This window comes from Colletotrichum fructicola, assembly GCF_000319635.2.
Source record: "Colletotrichum fructicola Nara gc5 chromosome Unknown KSG_Nara_v1_contig04, whole genome shotgun sequence".
Taxonomy (NCBI): Eukaryota; Fungi; Ascomycota; class Sordariomycetes; order Glomerellales; family Glomerellaceae; genus Colletotrichum; species Colletotrichum fructicola.
This window is the reverse complement of record NW_027094054.1, coordinates 5,568,526-5,581,204: the sequence shown is the minus strand read 5'-3', so window position 1 is coordinate 5,581,204 and position 12,679 is coordinate 5,568,526. Positions and strand designations below refer to the sequence as shown.

The 12,679-nt window shown below is 52.9% G+C and overlaps 4 protein-coding genes across 4 annotated transcripts; 2 read left to right on the top strand and 2 right to left on the bottom strand.

The window, feature by feature from the left end:
- Positions 1-813: 813 nt before the first annotated feature.
- CGGC5_v008419 (uncharacterized protein) lies at positions 814-2,235 on the bottom strand (the record flags this gene model as incomplete). Its single annotated transcript, XM_032027162.1, has 1 exon — positions 814-2,235. The coding sequence occupies one exon, from the start codon at positions 2,233-2,235 to the stop codon at positions 814-816; it is 1,422 nt and encodes a 473-aa protein (XP_031891910.1).
- A 4,406-nt stretch (positions 2,236-6,641) lies between these two features.
- On the top strand, positions 6,642-9,437 carry CGGC5_v008418 (Heterokaryon incompatibility protein 6, OR allele; the record flags this gene model as incomplete). Its single annotated transcript, XM_032027151.1, has 1 exon — positions 6,642-9,437. The coding sequence occupies one exon, from the start codon at positions 6,642-6,644 to the stop codon at positions 9,435-9,437; it is 2,796 nt and encodes a 931-aa protein (XP_031891909.1).
- Positions 9,438-9,585: 148 nt separating this feature from the next.
- On the bottom strand, positions 9,586-10,406 carry GSTF1-1 (Glutathione S-transferase PM239X14; the record flags this gene model as incomplete). The annotated part of the gene is made up of 4 exons (XM_032027139.2): positions 9,586-9,747; positions 9,808-9,919; positions 9,978-10,228; positions 10,284-10,406. 4 exons carry the CDS (start codon positions 10,404-10,406, stop codon positions 9,586-9,588), a joined length of 648 nt encoding a protein of 215 aa, XP_031891908.2.
- Positions 10,407-11,581: 1,175 nt separating this feature from the next.
- Positions 11,582-12,648, top strand: CGGC5_v008416 (Oxidoreductase BOA1; the record flags this gene model as incomplete). The annotated part of the gene is made up of 3 exons (XM_032027128.1): positions 11,582-11,686; positions 11,755-11,984; positions 12,048-12,648. 3 exons carry the CDS (start codon positions 11,582-11,584, stop codon positions 12,646-12,648), a joined length of 936 nt encoding a protein of 311 aa, XP_031891907.1.
- Between the last annotated feature and the right edge of the window lie 31 nt (positions 12,649-12,679).

Sequence of the window (12,679 nt, the reverse complement as noted above, 5' to 3'; positions counted from 1 at the left end):
ATGGGCAGACAACTCAGCAACGAGCTTTGCTCACTGCGCAGCAATGCATTTGTTTGGCAAACACGGAAAGTGACACGAGCGGCTTACTCCATTCTGACTCTCAATGAACCTCGGCGGAGTCTTGACTTTTTATCTGAGGTTTTCCGGACCGTTTCCCCAACAAATGACTAAACCAAGTCCGGATCTGCAGTGACTCCTTCGCGCTGCCGCCCCAAGACCAATCGCACCCTCCCACCCATTACGCCGCCGTGTCCCCAAACTCTCTTTCAGAGCGCGTCTTGCGGTCTATGCTGTGCGAACGTGAAGCCCATGCCTTTGCTTGGCTCGTCTTGGCTTGTCGGGAAGGTCGGCCACCCATCAGTCTGAACGCCTGGGGGAATTGCTGGCTCGCTCACTCGCTAGAGGCCGAGACCGTGGCAGCTGCACCAGGTGCAGACTGTCTGACGGAAGCCGACCGTGTTGAAGCCATCGTGAGACGCGTTTTTCGTCAACCTCACAATGATGTTCACATCCACATTTGCCATCTTCTTGGCCGGCTGGACAAATCTTATGAAGCAACGAGAAAATTGGTTTACTTATTAATCGCAGAATTCCTCCCTCTCGGTATCTTTCCTGGGTCCGACCCAGGCCCTCTTGCCCCCCGTCTTTGTTGTTCCCAACCAGGTCCGCCATAAGTACAAAATCTTGCCCATGCCGATATTAACACTAGGTTACAGTACACGAGAGGTCGTTTCCGCTCCTTGCTGACGCGGCATTCCGTCTCGGTTTGCGTCCTCCGGCAAAATAGGGAGGCGCTGTGATTATACACTAGGCTCATTGAATCTTTGCCGCTTCTCTCTCGGCCTTGTTCTCTTTCCACCACTTCTTTTCTCTCTTGATCGCATACTCAATCCAAAATCTCGCAGTCACACCCCAGACGATGATCCAGCCAAATAAGACGCCCAACGATGTGCCAAACGCACGCTCAAACTCCAAGTCCCAGATAATCGCGGCCACATAGCCCAGGTAGCACGAGCACCCGCCGATCCAGAACAGCGTCAGCTCGAGGATCATCTTGCGGAACATCATCGACTTCTTGTACCGCTCGACGTAGCGCTTGCGGAACTCGCGGTTCTGCGCGCCGTCGACGGCGAAGAAGTCCTCGGCGGCGTAGTACACAATGGGCTTGAGCCGCTCGCCCGCCGGGTCCGAGTTGATGCGGATCGGCATTTTGATCGGGATCAGCGTCATCAGCGCGATCGCGTCGAGGATCATGAACATGAAGCCCGGTGAGTAGAGGTACAGCCACTCGACGACGAAGGGGTCGTAGACGGTGGTCGAGCAGACGAAGGGCACCAGCGCGGCGATGAGGCCGAGCGCGTACACCCACGTCGTGGCGTCCAGCTCCCACCAGTGCTTCGACAGCAGCGGCGCGCACTTTTCGTACTTTGCGATGAGGCGGTAGACGCGCACGATGAGGATGTACACCTCGCCGAAACCGAAGGCGATAATGGCAAAACCCAGGATGCGAGACTCGACTGTCTCAACGGCGGGGAGGCCGCACTCGACGCCGGCCTCGTATGCAGGCGCACAGGCGTCGCGGCGACGATTGCGCTGCGCACGGAGCCAACTGTAGTAAATGCAGACTGGGAGAGCTAGATCGAAGAAGAGAATGATGAAGGGGCCGATGGAGATGGAGATGTGCTCCTTCCAGTCCACGTACTTGGTCAGCGGCTCAAGCTCGTCATCGTCGTCGTCATCATCAAGGCCTCTGTCGCCGCCAGGCGTGGTGCCGGCCAGGACTCCTGGGGTCGCCGGGTCAGTCGTTGTCTTGGGCGGCCCTTCGCGTCCCAGCACCTGTGCCGTGCTCTCGCTGACGGCCGTGATGGTAGAATCACGGAATGCCTCACGGTTCTCATCTCCAGGGGCTCGATCCCGGGCAATGGCAGCTTCGGAGGCCGTGTTGGGGGCGTCAGCGACGCCTGGTACTGCTGCCTCGTTGGATCCTCGTCTGCTTCCCTGCTGCGAACCCGTCCCCGCCGGTACGGCTGCCCTGCTCTGCTCGCCGGAAGGTTGCCTGCTGGGTGCCTTTTGAGACGGCGCCTTTACACTCGGTGCCTTGTCTTCTGACGGAGCCTTCGATTGTGAGGTGCCGGGTCTCGTCGGGGCGTCCTCGTACGCCTGCTCCCCCTCGTTGTCGCTGGTGATGTCCGATATCAGCGCCGTCGAAGCGGCCGGATCATTGTCTCCTGGCATTGTGGCGTCTTTGTCGTTGGTCCTGTCTTAAACAGTAACCTGGGTATCGATGAAAAGGGAACTGAAATGGGGGGGGGGTATCTTGTCAAGAAATGAAATGACAGAATAATAGCTCTTGTACGCGCGCGCTAGACGAACTGCAACGACGACGACAGAAAAATGATTAAAGCTAGCTCAGCTCGGCTCTTGGGGTATGACAGCAGAAAACCAGAGCTCACACCTTACCGTTCGCTCCCAACACAAAGGCCCTGGGATGAGAGACGTCGACTACTTCATATGGAAAGGTGTTCACTGGAAACATGGGAGCAGTGGGCGCAGATCCAAAGCGCACGTCCGCCCGCGCCGTCGCAACACGAATCATGAGGGGAGCATGAAATGCATCGCGACATCAGACGGATGCCTGACCGGCCGGTCCCTGGTTTCGAAAACGTGCCCAGGTTGTATCTGAGCCCATTATTCCATAGGATGTTCCTTTTCGGGCCCCGAGCAGCATCAGCAGCGGTGTCCTCGGATGCCCCCCCTCAACGCCCCTCCTGGGCGACGGCACTGCTTGCTCGTCGCGTGATTGGCACAGGTCAACATGTGGTGTTGGCTCTTGGTGGATGGTTTCTGCCCCTTGCCAGCAAACTTTGGCCGGCATAAACCCAGAGCTTCGTCTCAATAAGCATCAGCAATGCTACAGACTTTACTTGTCTGTGTTTCTTGTGCAATGTGTGGGAGGGGGGCGAGGGCGAGATGGCTAGGAAAGGGGAGGAAGGAAAAAGGGGGCTACTAGTTTTGACAAGATGGCGCCGTCTACCATCCCCTGCGACGACGGACGCGGCCAAGACCTTTCAACTTCTGTGAGACGACATGTTAAACGTATGGTTTTCCCGGGATCCAGCCACAGCCGGAACGTGAACTTTCGGGGGCATTTGCCTCTCCACGATCGGCACCGGACTCCGTTGCGGAACGTCGATTAGCTCCCGACACAGGGGCCGTCCCTGATATTCTGCTTTGGCCTAGCCCCGGCGCAAACAGCAAGCAACAAGATACAGCCGCGCAGCAATTGGCCAGAAGCACTGAGAGGGAAAACGAGACCGGCGAACCCGGGGCTTCCATGTTCTTGACTCGAGCCCAGAAACGTCTTTGCTCGGTTGTATTGGTGTCTAGCGTCAAACGCTAGTGCGGAGTCAAGTCCGGACATCAGAGCACAAACTGCGAACCCAGCAGCAAACAGAACAGAGCGCAGAAGAGACCAAGCAACTCGCAGTTCAACTGAACGATTTGCTGAATTGGGGGCCTCGCCTGACGGGAGCTCTGGCATAGACGTACGTACCTACAAGGCGTGAGCTGAGCCCAACGGGTGGTGCGCCAACTAGACGAGCTCCATTCATCCCAGAGCTTGCCCATCTTTCCTGGCTGCAACCTGCGGGCCAAGCTGTAATGCAACAGTTGCTCCCATTCCTCCGTCGTGTTCCTGCCATTGTTCCATGACCCCAATTCTGCATTTCCCATGCTGCGAGACTCTCCCATGCCTGCTTCCTCCTCCATGCAGGCATGCCACGACTTCCGCCAAGGTTCTGCCCTGCGCCAATTACATAACGTGCCGTCAACACCCAAGTTGCTGCAGCTTGCAGTGGTCTGACCTTCAGGAGCAGACAGTCGTGTGTGTTGCTTACCTGTGTTGGACAGCCTTCCATCCTTGAACCCAGCCCAAGACCCTCAACCCGCTCTCGCGCCCGTCTGGGTGTGCTTTCCCACGTTCCGGTCCAGGATTGGGCCAGCACGACGGGTTCCAACGCAGGCAAAGCTACGCTACGGCCTCTGCTCAAACAGTGGCCGAATCAAAGAATTGCAGCAACGACGATGGACATTCGGGCAGAATTTCGGACAGAAACGCTGGCCTTCTCCCGAGTGTCCGTCCAGCCCGCTGGGCCGTTACATCCCACCGCAAACCGTGAATCCGTGATCAAGATCTCTAGACTGGGTGATGAAGACAGCCATGAACGTCCGCCCCGTCACAACACGCATGTCCTTCTTCCCCAAACCAAGATCAACCGGGGACTGATGTCGTGGTGACACAGGACACGCAGTATGACTCTCCTGTCATCCAAAGCCCCCTTCCCCCCCCCTTCTTTTAGTCGCGAGGGAATCGTCTCGCATACCACATTACCGGTCCAGGCCACCTGGCACCATCATCACCCTGGGATGCGCCAGTCATGGACCATGACGGCTGCCCCGCGGGTCCCTAGGCCTCCGCCTTTGCAGGTCTCGGAGTTTATAGCTTGATCGCTGTCTGTCTTGTGGGCGCCCGCGTGTAACAGGTTTTACGGGGACTTTCGAGGATCTTGAAGTATGGATAACCCAGACTAAGAAACACGCCCGTCGCTCGATTGTCGCTTGACCGTCGCTTGACGGGCGCCACGCGCAGCCCCCCCCCCCCCCCCCCCCCCCCCCTTCCGCTAGCCGCCGCGCTTAGGATCTGTCAGATTCCGCTCCTATCAAACCCTGCAGGCTTGCAACCTCACCTTGAAGGATGGTGGTGGCTGATTCGCAGCGTCGCCATCCATCTGACACTTGATCTCGCATCCTCATTCCAACGACCATTTCCCCGTTCCTACGTATGTAACGATGCAATGCACACGTGTCCGGCGGCCGGCCCGCTCGTGACGCTGGCAAGACAAGCTGCAGCCATCAGACGCTCCGCCGTCGCGTTACCGCCATGACACTAGCTGATGGCTAATTTGCTCCCGACATCTGCCTCCGATGCGTCAACAATGATTCCAAACCCGTTCCATGCCTAAGCGAAATGCACTTTCGTAGCTTTGGCCGCGTTCTAGATGGACGGGAGAAGACTTAGACAGGCTTCAGGTGTACAGACGTGTGTCACATCGAAGATGGGCGCACGCGACTCATGGAGACAGTCAACGTGCAATGCAGTCAGAGCACCGCTGCGCCGGGTCGGGTCTCGGTCGTTACATCCTCAGGGCTGAGTTGCAGCACAAGCGCAGTTTCTCCTTTTTCGTTGAAACCTGAAAACTTATTCTTCGGGAACGATCCCCTTCGTGGAAGTTAATCGTCGCAATGAAATCTTGTTCTCGAATCGCTTTCGGCACGACTGTCAATATTGGGGAAAGTGGACTTGCGGCACGGCTTCATCTCACGGATCCATGGACCGTCTGTGAGATGGTTCATCGCTTCAGACACACGCTTGCCATCGCACCCGCACAGGGCAAGCGATCTCTCTCCAAACACGTGTTTGGACCTTTAGCGTGCAATAACTTGGGCACGTTGGGCAGCAAAATTTCAGTCCTCCTTTCACCGACTCAGAAAAGGGGGATGATGTCGGCTGCTCCGAGGACGGGCGGTTTCACGACGGGAGGCTTGCGGGCTTGACTTCACTCGAGTGGGGACTGAGTCGGGCGAGCCGGCTTGGACCGACGCCGTTTCGAGTCGGAGGCGGATGCTACCTTATGCTAAATGCATACATAGTTTGGCATATGCTGGCTGTTTGCTAATTAGCGTCGGCATCTTTTCGTCTACTCTTCCTTTCGGAAATTTCTAAAACATTTCGTGACATTGAGGTCAAGTAGGATGCAATCCTTGACTGTTAAGTATACGTCAAATTAGGCACCGCAGCCAGATCAGATTCCATTCTGCAGCATGCTTGCCGCGTCGATCCCGCCCGTCGTGCCGTTGACGATGATCCACAAGGCTTGTAACCCGAAGGTCAGGACCCATGCTCGTTCCAAGTGTAATAATTCTAGTATCCTTGGCGTACGAAAGTCGCCTAGCTTGAAATTGCCAACCAACACATTTAGAGGCCTGTCGGATCCGGGCTGCATATCTCAATGTCATGCAAGAACTTTCTGACGAATATCAATTGCGATTGTAGCACGTAGGGTTTCTTCCTATGTGCTTGTTTGGAAACCTTCGATAGCATTCGCAAGTAGTTAATTTAACACATGTAGGGACACAGTCCGTAACACAGCCGCATATGCCAGGCGCTTCGCAGGCGGTTGCAACAGGCAGCTATCGATACTACAATCAGTAGCCAATGAATTTGACCGGGATGTTTACAGCTGAACAACAACATGCAAGCCACAACAGGAATCACCCAATCAATCACACAATGACTTCCTGCCAAGGCATACTATTGAATGTGCCAAATGGCTCAAATACTCGAGCTTCTGTCTCTCTTTAATAACTTCAATCAGTTTTCTTGCGCCATATTTCTATTGACCCATCTGGAAACAAGTTCACAAGCAATCATGAGCTCTTGGCCATCTGCGGACTCATCACTCGGTCAGACACTTGACGACGTATCAAATCTCCAACCCTTTCAATATGCCCCGCTTCCAACATCTACAAGCATTCGACTCATTGAGATCCTGCCCTCGACTCCAGGCACCATTCGGTGCAGAATGACAACCGTAGATCCCGGCGAGCAACCTTCGTACGTCTGTCTATCTTACACCTGGGGCAGCCCGACAACCATCATCGAGGAGCCAGCGCCCGAACCAGAGGGGTACAGAAATCCAGAAGACTTCATCAAGCTGCCGTTTGTATTCGAGTCCAAAGGACCGAGCGGTATCACGATACACAACACTGACTATGCCATGAAATATTACGTCGAGAGACACCCATGGATTCCCCGAATGAGACTCGACACAGCTCCAAAGGAACGGCAGCCGATAGAGCTCGACGGCAGGCTGATCTATGTGCAAGAGAACTTGCATTGCTTTCTCGAGGAGTATGTTTCTTGGAAGCATGGGTTGCAGAACAGGCCGAAACTTGAGAACGAAGAAGAGGCGAATTGGAATCAACACGAGCTTTTCATGAATCCCCTCTGGATCGATGCACTCTGTATCAATCAAGACGACCTAGACGAGAGAGCGTCTCAGGTGCAGTTAATGAGGTCCATCTTTCGAGGCGCAAAGAGGGTCCTGGCTTGGTTGGGGCCTCCAGACGGATTGACCGAAGACGTCATCGCAGGCCTTGGAATACTTTATATGTCCGACCTTGGTACTCGCGAAAGGGGGACGACACTTTCGGACATACCCGGGATGGATCTTGTTCACTGGTTCGCCATCTTTGCGTTCTTCCAACGCTCTTGGTTTCGGCGTGCGTGGGTTACGCAAGAGGCAGCTTCATGGCGCCAGAACGTCATTACCGTCATTCACGGTGGGCATTTGCTACCCTGGGAGTGGATCTGTGCGATCAGCGAAATGTTGAAGAAGTCCGGACTTCAACAGGAACTGCTCAAATTCGGATACAATTTCCTCGACGGCGAGCCTTTGTCTGACAACGTGCGTCAACTCCGAAAGCTATCTGCGTTTGGCGACGGAGTTAGCGAGGACGCCAACACTGACGACTTTGTAAACATTCACGGAAGGGCGAGTGAGGGCATGGACGGCCTGTCTTTCACAAACGCAATCTGGAACCTTGTGTTTCGTCTTCGGAAGGATGGAGAGAGAATTTACATGGAGGTTCCTCCTCTTCTGCGCGTCCTGGACTTGTTTCGAGGCACAGATGCAACCGATCCGCGCGACAAAGTCTTCGCTTTTCTCAACATCGCGTCAGACGCAGATCAACTGTCATTGGTGCCGGACTATAAGGCCAGCGTACAGAGCGTCTTCAGGAAAACCGCCGAGGCGATCCTCAGAACGACAAAGTCGCTGTCTATTTTCTCGCAGGTGCAAGAGCCCTGCGACACACAGATTCCTCATTTGCCAGGGTGGGTGCCGGACTTCAGCGCCAGACTTTCCTGTGCGCCCCTCGACACAGGAGATGACGACGTGCCGTTCTGCGCTTCAGGGTCTGATAGCGAAGCATGGTATAATATTCATGATGACGATACGATTGAGGTCGAGACTATCGAAGTGGATTTCATCATGACGAGCGAGATGGCTGGCGATAATGCCGAAGACCTACTCCTGTGCGTGTTGAAATCAATGCTCAGAGTTCCGCACCAATACCCAATTGGGAAATTTGAGATACAGCAGGTTGATGTGCCTGCTGATGACGAAAGTTTGTCGGAACGAGCTGAAGCAATACCTCCTCGAAACACACAAGTGAGTCCGAATGATGTCTTGCCAAGCAGGAATACTCCTGAGGTCCAAAGCAAGCAGCTCGACTCGAGTGCAGTCGAACATCTGCAAGAATCCACGCTACATCAGTCAATATTGCAGAACAAGCAGCCTTCTCATTTCGAATCTGTCGGTGAGTATTCCGCAACCCTTGGTGAGGGGGACAGAGTCGACACCGAGGCTGGACAGGGTCTCGATGATATCGCGGTACGAACTGCGGACGCTAGTTCGAGAGAGGTCGACGGGCTCGACAGCGTACATTACAGCGTGGGGCGAAGCGAAACATACGAAACACGACCCGTCACTCGGATTGAAGCTATGTGGCGAACGTTAGTCGGAGACATGCTTCCTAGCTCCAGGATAGGCTTCAACCCTGATCCCAAAAGGTTGATGACCCATCCAGCACCACCTTCCCTCGGACATGGATTCTCTAGTTGGATAGAGGCCGGCGTCCTTGAGATGTGGTATCTGTGCCAAAACTTCGGCGCAGACAGCCAAGTTACGGGTGCTGCTTGGCGGCGTGTACTGACGACACTATCTGCCTATGCCGCAATCTATCGTGAGCGACACATTCCTTTAACAAGAGAAACAATTGAGTTCAGCCTTAAAGCGGACACAATCGAAGAATTGGCTGCGCAGGAGGAAGAAGAGGAGAACTGGATTGGCTTTGCTCTCAGCAACCACAAGTTCTTTCCTTCGGCGTCCAGGCTCAGAAGACTCTTGAACGGAACAAAACCGGCGGGCGACCTCCGGGGTTACGACGGTGACCCCCAAGCTGCCATCAATGGGCAGTGGAGGGAGCACGCGTTAAAAGCCTTCACCAAGGAGGAAAGAGAAGATATAGACTCATTTGAGAAAAGAATGAAAATCATGCTCAAGGGCAGAAGGTTGTTCACGACAAGATCAGGCCTTCTAGGAATTGGACCTCGATCCTTGTTTCAGGAGACGAACTGCATTTACCAAGTGCATGTTATGAAGGGCGCCAAAGTTCCGTACGTTCTCGCAAGCTACGATGACGGAACGTACCGGTTGATTGGTGAAGCTTTTGTACATGGGATTATGAATGGAGAGTTGCTTAAACATATGAGCGATCTGCCATGGTGCAAGTACGAAAGAATTCGGCTTAGATAGCTAGAAATAGAAAATGCTCTGGCAGTGCGCACACCATGAACCATCTTCACCTGTAGGTGACAAGATTGCTGCCAACAGACGGATCCTCTGTGACGCCTATCCTTTCACCATGCCGCGTGGAGAATCGCAAATACGCATCACAAAGGCTTTACTGCGGCATGTCCTTCAAGACCTTCTGCCAGGACGGTCGGATCGACACCCTCTTCCACAAGCCTTCAAATTTAGGCCTAGCGGCAACTTCGTCATACAAACCGAGAAACTTGACGTAGGGAATCCAAGTGAAGACGTAGATGTCGGCAAGACTGAAGCTCTGTTGGAGGTTAGAAATGGTTCCGAACTCACGGTGTAAGGTATGGTATGTTAATCTTACGTCGCCAACCAAGTACGAATTGGAGCCAAGCAAGTCCTCGTAATAGTCTAGTGCAGTCTTGAACATGGCTGTCGCTTTCTGCACCTCGAGAGGATTGGCAGCCTCAGCAGGACTACACGGCATGGTCAGTGTAGGTCCTTAAGTTGAAGTTGCGTGTTTTCCAATCTTACTTCTTCCACAATTTCTCATTGCACAAAGTTCGAACAGACGGGTCAAAATAGGAGTAGTCGATGCTGAGTGCTTTCTCAAACTTCCCAATCATGATAGGGTCGCCGCTAGTGATGACATCCAGCGAACTGGAGGCACCAAACTTGGCCACGATGTAGCGACAGATGGCCCGAGATTCGAACAACTGAAGGTCCCCATCTTGAATAACGGGGATGCGACCAAATGGGTGGTATTTCTTGATGTAATCGGGGTTCTGAGCCATGTTTTGAGAAATATTTCACAATATGAAGAATTCGTTAGTCGCATACCTTTTGCTCCCCCTTTTGAAGGGTGATCTGAGATAGATCGTAATCGATCCCTAGCTCATTTAGAGTAATCATCACTCGGTGAGTGCAGCCGGACGTCGGAGAACCCCAAAGTTCGAGCGCCATGATTGGATAATCTTAGTAGTATGAAGCTTGATTCTTTTTTCGAAGGCAGGGAGTTTTCTGAAAGGATTGGATGGCAGCGAGGGAATTCATCGACAATGAGGTTGAATCACCACATTTTGTACAAATTTCAGGGTGAATCTTTAACAGCACCTGGTCGTCCAGTGCGCCTATCAAAGTCTTCGGCACCGACTTGAGTTGTCGAGACGCCGAATGGCTTCCTAAGCAGCGACCTCATTCTACCGCAGTCTGCGTCGACCTAAGAGAGATTAATAATTCGGTCCCGGTCAGAACCTAGGTCCGCGGGATTCCAGAGATAAGACCGCTGTTCTTGGAAGCATGCTCCCCAGCCAAAATGATCGTGTACATTAGTCTCGGGAGGATATGTGTGATGATGTCCGCAACTGGCCGGCTAGGGGGTTGCAGCACGCCCCCACGATCTTTCACCCTGGTTCCTTGCAAGGACCGACTTCCTTATTTGTAAGCCGCGAGAATCTCCGGATAGCCATCAGATCCATTTGTTGTGCTCGTCCAACTCAATGTTCATGTTTAATTTCGATAAATATGATACGGAAATGTGACCGTGTGAACGACCGGTGAATTTCAATGGAAAACGCCAAGTGAGGCCGTCTAATTTCTATAAATAGGTGGAGGCAGGTACAATACGCGTATTAGATCAAGTGAACGTTTCTTGTTCCCAGTGATAACATTATGTACCAGGGAATAGGAATAACTTGATTGAAAGAGATTAGGTATTAAGAAACTGGATAGTAGTCTCTTTTGGGCAAGATGAGTTCATAGGATCACACATGCCCTGGAATCTTGACATTTAGGATAGCTTGGTCGGCGGCTGTACTCTTTGCCGGCTGGGACGCTCAATTGGCACCAACACATCCTAAGCCCACACGCGGAGGGGCCATTTAAGGTTTGTGCTCAATGTAATTGACTCGCTAGGCTAAACTGACATTTGTAATCGGAACCAAAAACCATTTTCACATTCTTCGATGGATTTCTTATGCCTTTCAGTGTACGCCGCGTTATTCTATATATTGAGAATGTGTAATGAGTATTGCTTTACGATGAGAGCTATCAATTCTTGGACGCACACCTCGCAATACTTACAGATTAATCAACCACTTTAGCCTTTACCTGACAATTTTCCCTTCGCAAGTTTCACAATGGGCGTCATTGCAGTTGCTGGAGGAACCGGTGCCATGGGACGCACGATCGTCGAGGGTCTTGTTCGTGATGGGACTCATCGCGTGGTCATCCTCGCGAGAAAGGTCAGAAACCGTTGATCACGTTTTCGAACGTGAATCTTCACCCGCAGGCATCCTGATTTTGACCATAGACCAATCCTGAGAAAGAAGCTAAAATCGGCGCTCGTATTGTTGCCGTCGACTACTCTGATTCTGATCAGATCAGCACTGTCCTAGAGGCGAATTCGATCGACACCGTCATCTCGACTCTTAACTCCTCCTTTGGCATCGAGTCCGAGCTTAACCTCATCAGGGCTGCGAACCAGTCAACCGCGACGAAGAGATACGTCGCAAACGTGTGGGGCATCACTTACACCCCAGAGTAAGCCTTCCCTAGCCAAGCTTGTCTAACCGCAGATTGACATAGCTGACCAGTGAATATCAGGGAGTCAAAGGTGTTCCCCGCTGCAGAGGGAAAGGTTCAAGCGATGCAAGCTCTCGGAGCTTCCTCGCTCGAGTGGACATGTTTCCTGACTGGCTTTCTCTCTGACTACTTTGTTATGCCTCGTGGCAAGTCGTACATGACACCCTTGGTCGTTCTGGTCGACATGGTTCACAACGTCGCTGCCATTCCAGGCTCTGGCGCAGTCCCTGTCGTATTGACGTACAGCTTCGATATTCCCAAGTTCGTGATCCGAGCTCTCGCTCTTGATCACTGGGAAAACGAGATGTACATCATCGGGGACAAAATGACTCTCAATGAAGTCGTGGCTCTGGCAGAGGAAGTCAAGGGAACCAAATTTAGTGTCACACAAGACTCTATGGACAATCTTAAAGCTGGGAGGGTCACCGAGCTTCCGTCCCATGAGGCGTATTATCCGTATTTTCCTAAGGAACAAATGCAGGGCCTCTTGGCTTTCTTTGGCATCATGTGGGAATCGGGGAAATGCAGTCTTGAACCTGCTTACACCCTCAATCAGAGATTTCCCGATATAGAGACGACCAGCGTTCGTACGTTGTTGGAATCTGCATGGAAGGGGATCTAAAGGTCTAGGATGAGATCGTGGTATTTCAGGT